Consider the following 10,990-nt stretch of genomic DNA (forward strand, 5'->3'; position numbering starts at 1 on the left):
ATTCCTTTTTACTTTAAATCTTATCTACCCAGTGAGATGATAACGTTTTTAAGGAAAGGAAATCTACCCTGTTTAATAATCCTTTGACTCTTCCACAGTACCTAACATAGGGACTTGCATGCAGCAGGCGATATATTTTATTGACTGTTTTAGATAACGTTCAACAGATAATTCCTAGTAAATCTCTTAGAAGTAGGAAAAGAAAATAAAAGTATCTAGCAGAAACCTAAGCATTGTTTTAAAGTCAAGACCAAGAGTAGGATGCCCATGATTACTGCTACTATTGATCATTGTGGAGGAGGTCTTAATCAGTACGATAAGAAAAAGGAAGTATTGGAAAGGAAGAGACAAAAATATTTCCACATGAAATGAGGGACCTAAAAAGACCAAAAGAATCAACCGAAATTTTATTGGAAACAACATGAGTAAGATGGCTCCATACAAAATCAAGAGATCCACATATAAGCCTCGATAGCTTTCCCATATAACACAAATAACTAACGAAGAAACAGAAGAAACATCCCATTTACTATATCAATTGAAATGCATAAAGTACCTAGGGATAAACTTAACCAAAAATTTGTAAGACCTATGTGATGAAAATATTAAAACTTTTCTGAAGGACATTAAGAAGATGTACTTACATGGCATGAGATACCATCCTCCTAGAAGGTTGAAAAGACATCAATTCTCCTCACATTAACCTCCAAATTCAATGCAATCCATTTATAGCCAAAATAATTTTTAAATGAAACCTGGCCAGCAGACATTTGGTAGAGAATATATGTAAGAATAGTTATGAAATGTATGAAAAAGAAGGTCAAAGAGTAGGACCTTGCCCTACCAGATATAACATATGTTATAGAGCAACTGGAATTAAGCACTGTGATATTGGTACTGGTACAGGACAAGATAACTGGATCACAGAATAGAGTCCAGATAAAGATAGGATATTAGACCAGGGAAGAAAGACTAAACCATTCAGTGAAATGTTTGAAAACAATGAGATGTTCATATAGGGGGAAAATGTTAGATCCCCTACCTCAACCACACGAAAAAAACAAATACAACAAATTCTAGACAGATTATTAAAGTACTTGAAGAAAATATTATAGATTATTTTTATGTCATGAGGTGACAAAGGCCTGGCTAACAAAACCCACCGCACATGAGCCATGAGGAGAGGTCGGGCAGATATGGTGGCTGACTGTCAACACACATCCTACTCTTCACAGCCCTTGCCCCCTTTTTCCCTGGACTGTTTGTCTTCTTCTTGTTGACTTATGAAACTCTTGGGAGTGCCCTGGTGGTCCAGTGGTTAGGCCTTGGCTCTTTCACTGCTGTGGCCCGAGGTTCAATCCCTGGTCAGGGAACTAAGATCCCGCAAGCTGCACAGCATGGCCAAACCCCCCACGCCCAAACAACCAAACAAACAAACAACAAACTCCTTAGAGTAAAGAAATACTGGCTTTCATTGAATTTCAGTGTTTCGAATCTTTCCAGTTTTTTTGTCTCTGAGGAGACAAGACAAAAGAGTGGAGTAGGGAGCACAAGCTTTGCAGTCGGGTGAAACTGGCTTCTGCTTTTGGTTTGGCCACTGGGGCCTTACATTGATCTCCTTCATCTATGAAGGAGGGATAGTAATATCAACCTTACAGGACTGTGGGCATTAAATCAGACAATATATGGAAAACTCTTCCTCCTACGCTTGGCATGAATCAGTGCTAAGCTGGTGTCACAGACAAGATGGTGGAATATATCAAAGGCTCTGCTTGTGGCATCAGGCTCTGAAGGCTCTTTCCCACCATAAGATTATAAAAATATTGCTTTTATTTTCTTCTAATACCTTTATGTGGTCTTTCTTCACATTTATGGAAATATGTTTCTTTAAGATGAAAAATGGGGATCTGCTATTATTTACCCCCCAAAGAGTTAGGCAGCTATTCTATCACCATTAATTCATTTTTTTTCACTGATTCGAATATTAAAACATGACATCTCAAAAGTCTTAAGAAAACATGGGTCTATTGCTTGACTCTATGCTACTTCAGATAAATATTCGGCTGCATTTTTCCTCACTGTGGAATTGACATAACGCCTCATCTCCCTTCCGCTGAACACCATTATTGGCTACCATAGGAAGAGCACTGCATGGCCCCTGTCCTCAAAAGTCTTATCATATAAGTGGGGAGAGGAAATAATGGTTACGACTCCTCGGTTTCACTGCAGAGGCTACAGGTTTAATCCCTACTTGGGGAACTAAGATCTTGCAGGCGAAATCAAAACAAAAGAAAACAAATGCAAGGTTAAACTACATAGAAGTTAAAAACAATAAAAAGGGGACTTTACAGAAATTGTCAAAAAGCAAAAAGCCATATGCCACCTGGAGATGTAGAGGGTACAGTCTGGGCAATGGCCAATGACTAGCAAGCTGACCCCATGCTAGTCCCCAGCCTCCTAGGCTCAGAAATCATACTCTTCCTCACCAAGAGAGAACTCATGTCTTCCTGTTGTGGCAGTCTCACTTTATCAATATCACAGGATTGATCAAAAATCAGAATGCCAAATTATTACTTAACAATGAGAAATAAATCTGTTCTACACACAGGGCATCCGTGTCAGCACAATCAGTGAATTACCTTTTGTAGATACAGGCCTCAGTGGCACACTCAAGCACAGTCACAAAATCGAAGGCTACTTGGTGAGAACAGAATTAGAAAAGGAATCAGCTGAATCGAGAATTTAATGGGAAGGCCTGAGGTAGCTGGATCGGCCCATCTCCTCAACAGGCACAGCCTGGCTAGTGGGCCTGACTCTTCAGTTATGCTGCCTAAGGTGCCATCTCTACTCTTGGGCAATGTGAGGATGGGCACTGCTCTCCTCCTTTATGAATAAAGACTCTGCATTGAACGACTTTCCCACCAGCTTCCTGGGCCTCTGCACCATGAGAAGCTGTTTCAGCTTTCTTGGGGATGGCCTCCTGAGCCTTCTTTCTTCAGCAGTGTTCGCCACAGATTACTGGGCATTCCGTTTCCTCCTGACGCTCTCATCTCCTCACCTTGGTCTCTCCTCACCTTTTCTATGCTTTCACTACTGACCAACCCTCCTGCAGATAGACACATTTCTATTGAGAAGTTAGTACATCATGTCAGGTTTTATTCAAGTCTGATAGGGCAGGAAGCCATTGGTCCTTACACATCTCTGCTCAGCTCCGTGATGTGCTAACATTGGTGTTTCTCTCTTGGGGGGCTGCCTTTTAAAAACTGTTTACCACTGTTGTTAGTTCTGAGGGGAGGGGACTGCTTTGCTATGGCCCCTAAGAAATGGTGACAAACCTCACAGGACAAGGATCAGGAGGGCTGGAGTATTCAGGGAACGCTTTATGAAGAAAGATAACTGAACTTGAGTTGGTTTGTGAGAGATTCATAGGACTTCCACAGGCAAAGCAAAATAAAGGAATTTTAGATGGTCAAAGGCACAGACAAAAGTAGGAATGGGTTTGGTGTAACTAGCGTATAGTGAGGAGCTGCTTTGGCTGGAATGCGGGGCTGCCATTACAAGAGAAAAGGTCAATAAAGTAGGTTGGATTGGTAGGGTAGAATCAAGACTGTCAGCTTATTAAAGTCACTCTTTTAATGTTAGCAACTGCCTGTTGGGAAAAGTAATAAACCATTATGTAACTGAACATAAAGGTAAACAGGCTAGCTCCAGGAATAGGCTACTATAAATATGACAAACTTCAGGGTAGCCTGCTGCAGGATTTTATTTGCAGTGTTTTAATGGAAGCTATCTACACAATTCCTAATACACCGGAGAAGAAAGCTGCTAAGTAAACCTAAGGAATTGAAGAGATCACACTTTTATCTTCTAGGCACATCCTTTTAGCCCTCCCAGGGTGACTGATCGCTCCATGAGTATGGAGATCCTATATCTCTCATCATTTCAGCCAACAAGTAAAGAAATCAACAGTAGAATGAGAGTGACTGGTGAGTACAACAAATCAGCATAGTTTTTTGTGTTGAAGAAATTTTACTATCATGTCAACTCTGGCCTTCTTATAAACTTCACTTGTCAAAATAGTCCAATGGCTTGTCACCATGGATCCAATTCCATAGAGATCTCCTGGGAGTGGAATTCCTTTAAAAATCCTGTGGAGACTTCCCTGGTGGCACAGTGGTTAGAATTCGCCTGCCAGTGAAGGGGACGCGGGTTTGATCCCTGGTCTGGGAAGGTCCGACATGCTGCGTAGCAACTAAGTCCATGAGCCACAATTCCTAAGCCCGCGTGCCTAGAGCCCGTACTCCACAAGAGTAGCCACCACAATGAGAAGCCCGCACACCGCCATGAAGACCCAACGCAGAGAAAAAACAAACAAAAACACAAACAAACAAACAAAAATCCTGGGAATATACTTTTCAGTAAAAGAACAAAGTGTATTCAGTCCTCCTGATTAAAGAGAAGAATCAAGTAGTAGGAGGAGGAAAGGTGGCTTTGATTCTCAGTTTGTGGGTTCTGAATCTGAATTAATTATTGTCCTTACCTCAATGAGACAGAGAATTGTAACCAAAATCGTCATTACTACAGTTACAGATATTGCCAAGATGAGTTTGTTGTTATAGCCATATCCTGAAACTTCTTCTGTGTGCTAAAAAAAATAAATAACAATTTTTTAAACACAAGGAGATGGAAGGGATGAAAGCTATTTTTAATCCTATTCTAAATGATAGTTAACTATTCTTAAAATACTATAAAACCCAATCCTTTCAGGTGAGTAGCTTCTATAAGAACAAGCCAAAATGAATGTTATTAATCTTACCATTAGCATTTTCTTCTAAAATTTATTTATCTACACATTATTTATCTTGTGTTATGCCTTTTCTCGTCTACCCTAGGAATAGTGGCACACACTCTAAACGAGCAAAGTGGGAGATCACTGTCGTAGGCAGTTTCATGGCTGAAGAAAAGATACAGACTAGGAGCCCGTGGTATTCCTGCCTGGGCATGTTAATGGCATGTCCTAAACTGAGTGAAAGTCCAGCTACCGTGTGTCAGGGGTTATCCTCACCTCACTTGACTGCTGCTCTTTCTGCTCACTCTGGGCTTCTGTGCTCTCACTGATATAGTTGTCAGTTTTCCACTGATCCATATGCCATTCCGCGTTGGAAACATTTACTTCTTGCTGCTTGCTGAGAAGTTTCATCAGGAGGCCTGTTTTAGAGATGAGGCTGGCACAGGCCAGCTGCACGTGGGCCTCTGAGCAGTCCATTTTCAAAGTCTGGATAACATGAGAAATGAGCCTTCGCATGTCATTATTGGGGATGAGGGACCAGAGCTGCTGGTTTAGCTGAGTTTCAACTTCATCACCTGGGGATGTGAGCCCTGGGAAAGTGAAGCCTGTGGGCTCGGAGGATAATTCAGTGCCCATGTTGTGGTACTCCCATTGTGTTTGTTGGTGTGTTGAACAGTTGGCATACTGTCATCTGCAGCAACAGTAGAATGTGCAGTGGAGACGTTCCTATGGGTAGTGTTTCCAGGGCCGTTTCCTCCTGGCAGAGTAGAGTTTCCTCTAGAAATAATTTCATCAGAAACATTTTGTGCAGTATTGTTTTCTGAACTAGTGTTTTCTGCAGAAGTGTCTGTAAAAGAAAATAATGCTGGAAAAGGATTTTCCTGAGAAGTCACTTCTCTTGAAGGTGAAACAGCCTCTCATGGAGGGGAATTTATGAGACTCCTTGCTACAGAGAACGGAGAGCTTGCAAGCATCATTCTACTGAGTGAACTTTTCTTTCTGAACTTTCGACTCCTTTTGACTTTGGGTTTTCTGTGGACCCGATGAGACTGAGTTTTATGCAAGATATATTTTTCACCAGAAGGTGAGATTAGTTCAGGAGCCTCAATATTTCTAACTCTAGACTTTACAGCTTCTAAAACAAAAATAGTGTGGGATAAGTCTTTTGATTTGCTTTTAACCTCAGATGGGGATTTTGGACGGATGGAGGCAAAAGGCCTGCCCTTGAAGTACTGTTTCAGGGAAGAGGAGCCTGCTGCCTTGTGTTCCTTTATGAATGAAGACTCTGCATTGGACGACGTTCCCACCAGCTTCCTGGGCCTCTGCACCATGAGAAGCTGTTTCAGCTTTCTTGGGGATGGCCTCCTGAGCCTTCTTTCTTCGGCAGTGTTCGCCACAGATTTCTGGGCATTCCGTTTCCTCCTGACGCTCTCATCTCCCACTGCTTTGAGGTGCATTTTCTGTATGCCCCTTGGGCCCCTGAGGACCCTGTTCACTCTCAGCAGCTTTTTCTCTGTACTCTCAATCTTTGCTAGGCTGTCTTTCTCTGGTTGGGCAGCTTCCAATTTCTTTTGAAAGATGTAGAGTTTAAACATGGCACCTAAATGGTTGGAACGCGTATGCGTGGCAGGTTTATCTTCCTTTTTAACCTCATCAAATTTTTCTTCGGTTTCTGCATCTAACAAATTTTCCAGAAAGTGAAGTTTCTTCAATTTATTTTTATTAGTTGAATTGTTGGGTACAGCTTTAACAGAAGGGCTCCTTGTACTGATTTTCAGAATGCCCAGTGGCATATCTCCATCTTGTGTATTTGAAAAAAGAAGTTGAATGAATGGTAATAATGTTGATTCCACATCTCCTAGATTTCCCTCTGAGATAAAAGGCAGTATGTAATTCAGTGCACTGATAATATCACTTTTATTTTTAAAGTCCAGCTGCTCATTCATGAAGCCTGACAAGCTGACAGCACTTTATCTGAGGATGCCCTCTCTGACTCAATACTCAGCTCGCTGCTGTTCTTCTTCCAGGCTTGCAACATCTTCATCAACGATCCTTTTGCATTCCCTATAGATGTTTCTTCATCTGTCAAAAATAACTGTTTTTGATCATTGAAGACTGATGGGACAGCTTTTAGTCAGTCCACAGCCAAATAAATTAGGAATCTGTCAACGTTTGAGTGCCACTTAGGAGAAAAAGAAACACACACTTAAGTCTATGACTGGCAACAGCAAAATGATATCTCTTGAAAAAGTGGCTATCTACTCAGAAAATTCTGTAGTGTGAAATACACTAACTATATTCAGGATTACTCCACTGGTTCCCAGGGGCCAGTACTGAAGAAAATCCAAGGCTGGAAGACAAATATTCCCCTACTCAGCGGGACTCTCTGCAGATGTACTGTGACTCCTCAAATTTATATACCCGATCCTGTCCTTCCTCAGAGGCAGAGGAGTGTGAGGCTTCCTCTATCCACCTCTTTAGTGTGCTTGCGTCCTTGCTACTATCACAGACGACCACGACAACGACCCCTGTTAACAGGTCGTCATCTGGACATTTTCTTCTCCACCCACCCACCGAGTCCTTTGCTCACTCCCTGCTTCCATATGTCCCAGCCCTCATAACAGATGGATCTATACAGGAAAAAAACACTATGTCCGCCTGGGCTCATTGCTAAAATTTGGGCAGGGATCTGGGGTATAAGAGATTTGCCCAATTTTAGGCCAACGTGGAATGTTCAACAAATCAATGGAATAATACTTGAGGTCCAAAATGCAGAAGGGAAAAAGCAACTTCTGTCAGATGGCTACTTTGCTTTCATTTCATTTTACTTCTAATATTTCCAGCTTTACTTGGGGAACCATCCAAAGCTTCTGACTGTGGGAAGGTAATGTGTACCATTGTGTAGCTGGGATTCTCTTCCAAAAGGATTAAAAGTATTTTTCCTAAGGGTCAAAGGAGGAGGGAAGTGTCATGAGAAAGGAGGAGCATGGGCTTGCAGAGAGCCCCAAACTGGGGAGAGGAGACCGGGGCACTAGGATCATAGCACTTAACACTTCTCACCTTGTTTCTCCTCACCTGTAAAAGGAGACTAAAAATGCCTTTTCTGCCCACTTCTGGGGGAGAAGGGAGTAATACAACTAGTAAAAAAAAATTGTTTGGGGGAGTTCCCTGGTGGTCAAGTGGTTAGGACCCGGCACTTTCCCTGCTGTGGCCTGGGTTCAGTCCCTGATTGTGGAGCTAAGATCCCACAACTGTGTGTCACAGACGAAAAAAACAAATTGTGTTGAAAAATCAGCGATATTGTCTTTATATAACTAGCAAAGTGTTATTATTTATGATGTGCTCTAGATCAGCGATAGAGACCTGTATTCAAGCTACGTGGGCATGAAAGCACATTTTGGAAGTCACCAAGTTAGTGCCAATAAATCTAATATATAGAAAAATAGTTGAAAGCCCCTGAGTGTTTTGTGGATAGAAAAGCATGAGATTCAGAGCAAGTTCAGAGCTTGAGAGTCTAAGAATAAACTAGCTCTCCATTCCATTAGAAGGACTAGGTAGCAGCTTCTGGTTATGGAACCAGAAACTCTCAGGCTCCATATAGGACATAAAACAGCATCACTTGTACTCTTTATAAAATTGCAGAAACAAACAAAATAAACAAAAATATATTTACACCTGTCCTATAACACAAATGGTACTTGAGACCTAATGTATATAAAATCAGTTTACAAACTGTGATGCACTCTATGAATAAGTTCTCATTTGCAGAGAGCACAGCATAAGATATGTGGCCATTAATGTTAATTCCCTTCCCGCTTCCATTCCTTTCTCTTGTCCCTTTATGTATGTGGATCAATAACATTATTAAGCTAACAATGTAACTGAGCAACTATTAGCTTAATAATGTAATCAACACTCTGATTCTTACCAAGGGGGTAGTTCTTAGAAACTTAGGGAGCTGGAACTCTGAACGAATGAATTGAAATAATGAAATTACATCATTAATTTTAATTTTAAATTAATTTTAAAAATTATCATCATTGATTACAAATAAAATTAAATTAAAAATTTATTATCCCACAATTGAGACTCACCACAATGTGTGACTTCTGTCAGGCATTCACTGTCACAATGCATCTTGACTGTCTTACAGACAACCTCAATGGTATTTTTAAATTGGCAGAGGCAGCAGGCCATACGGCTAGGTAAGATCCTATAAACGGAAACACAGATAATTAAATTCGTGGTAAAAGAGTTACTTGAGGGCTTCCCTGGTGGCGCAGTGGTTGAGAGTCCGCCTGCCGATGCAGGGGATGCGGGTTCGTGCCCTGGTCCGGGAAGATCCCACATGCCGCGGAGCTGCTGGGGCCGTGAGCCATGGCCGCTGAGCCTGCACGGCTGGAGCCTGTGCTCCGCGACGGGAGAGGCCACAACAGTGAGTGGCCCGCGTACCAAAAAAAAAAAAAAAAAAAAAGAGTTACTTGAGTAGGTAGAAGAGGTAGGCCAAGACCACCATAGACCAGTTAAAAAAGGAGTTCTTGGGGCATATGGACTGGAGAACTGAATAGGGGCCGGTTGGCCAATTGCTGCTCTTGACTGTTGTAAATAAATATAGAGGAGGAGAGAGGTGCCCAACAGAAGGATTAGGATGGCAGTAGGTATGGTATGCCTAGAAAAAAGGGAATAGGGATTACAATTGGGTGACACTGATCTGTAGTTTAATTCAGAATTATCTCCTTCCAACCCAAAAGCCTCACTTTGGGTTGAGAGTACACAGGAAGTAGGCAAACTTCTAAGAAGAGTCTGAATAAGACCGCACCTTCTGGAATCCCTTTCTCAGTTCCCATTTGTGAGTAGTAATATATTAGAAGTTATTCTAGTAATAAAAAAAGCATCGTGTGGTTAAACAATAACAGAGATCGCATTGGCCAAATCCAGACAAAAGGAACATTCCAAAGAATAACATTATCATTATAATAAGGTATAACATAGTTAATTTTAAAAAAGCACATGAGTTCATAGTGATACTCAAAATGAAGTGGGGGAGCTCTTCTGTATAGAATAATGTCAGCTAATAAATGCAAAATGGATGATAGAATAGGAAACTGTCATCTTGCAACTATCAATGTAATAATGGATTCAGACAGAGATTATCATTGATGCACAGTTGGGTGAAGAGTTGTTTGAAAGTAGGATCTTCACTGGTCCCAAAGTATCACCCCACAGATTATTTATCAATTACCAAGGGGAACAATAACTTTACCATGGAGAGATATGGAAGAAACCACCTTAATCAAGTGATCAAACTTAGCACTGGGCCATCCTGCTGGGATGGACAAATTTCAGCTTCCTCAGGGGGTTCCGTAGGTTCATCTGGGCACCCCAAAAAATCCCTAGGTAGGCTGTCCTCAGGATAAATGGCATCCATACTGGGATCTAAATAATCACCCTGCAACTGTCGTTCTAGACCCTGAGTGTTTTTTTGAAATTGGCCTATAGTTCCAACAATAATTTTGTCAAGCCGTTGATGCTGAACTAGATCTTTCTTCAGGTTTTGGGGTGAAACAATAAACTTCATTGGTGTTGAGCTGTTACTACCTAGAGGTGGAACAAGTATTTCAAATCATTAGTGACCTTCAGCCTCCTCTAGACCTATGTGTTTAGTCTTACTTTTGTGTCGAGAAGGGAGAACCAAGGGCTGATTCTGATCCCAGTCTAGCACTGGAACTGCCTCTGGGAGCTTTTGATGTTGGGTTTGCTTGTTATTCAGATCCTGATGTGGAACAGCAAACTGATCTGGCCCTGTAGGCAGCTCTCCAACCGAATCCGTGTCCGGGTATGGAACCCCAGTCTCAGTCAACTTCTGATGAGGCAGGGCCAACATCTGGACTGGAGACAAGGACGTTAAGTAATTAAAGCCCCCGGCTTCTGCCAGGGGTGTAAGGGCATGGGGCAATTTGGGAGGAGGGTCTGAGGCCTGTGAAGACCAAGCCTCTGTCAGCCGCGGGAGGTTGGGCGTCACCTGGACGGGCCCAAGGTCCCACTCCGGAGGCTGAACTGCCTGGACTAGAAGCCACCGACCTTGCCATGTGAGGAAGAGCCGTGACAACCAATGGCACAGCCGGGACATAACATGCAGCGGCTCCAGGGGCAGTGACCCAGGCCAGTGAGGAGCCGGAGCCAAATCCTGCGTCCGAGCTG

The 10,990-nt window shown here is 42.2% G+C and overlaps 1 protein-coding gene across 1 annotated transcript in view; it reads right to left on the reverse strand.

Annotated features, from left to right (window-relative positions):
* The window catches only part of LOC115863125 (leucine-rich repeat-containing protein 37A3-like), a 77,605-nt gene that overhangs the window by 25,223 nt on the left and 41,392 nt on the right, over nucleotides 1–10,990 (reverse strand). The window contains 7 exon segments of the mRNA XM_070045066.1: nucleotides 4,541–4,645; nucleotides 5,066–5,449; nucleotides 5,452–5,636; nucleotides 5,718–6,329; nucleotides 6,597–6,759; nucleotides 6,762–6,871; nucleotides 8,884–9,002. Coding sequence (XP_069901167.1) covers nucleotides 4,541–4,645; nucleotides 5,066–5,449; nucleotides 5,452–5,636; nucleotides 5,718–6,329; nucleotides 6,597–6,759; nucleotides 6,762–6,871; nucleotides 8,884–9,002 — 1,678 coding nt within the window.

The sequence above is a fragment of the Globicephala melas genome, chromosome 1 (assembly GCF_963455315.2).
Source record: "Globicephala melas chromosome 1, mGloMel1.2, whole genome shotgun sequence".
NCBI lineage: Eukaryota > Metazoa > Chordata > Mammalia > Artiodactyla > Delphinidae > Globicephala > Globicephala melas.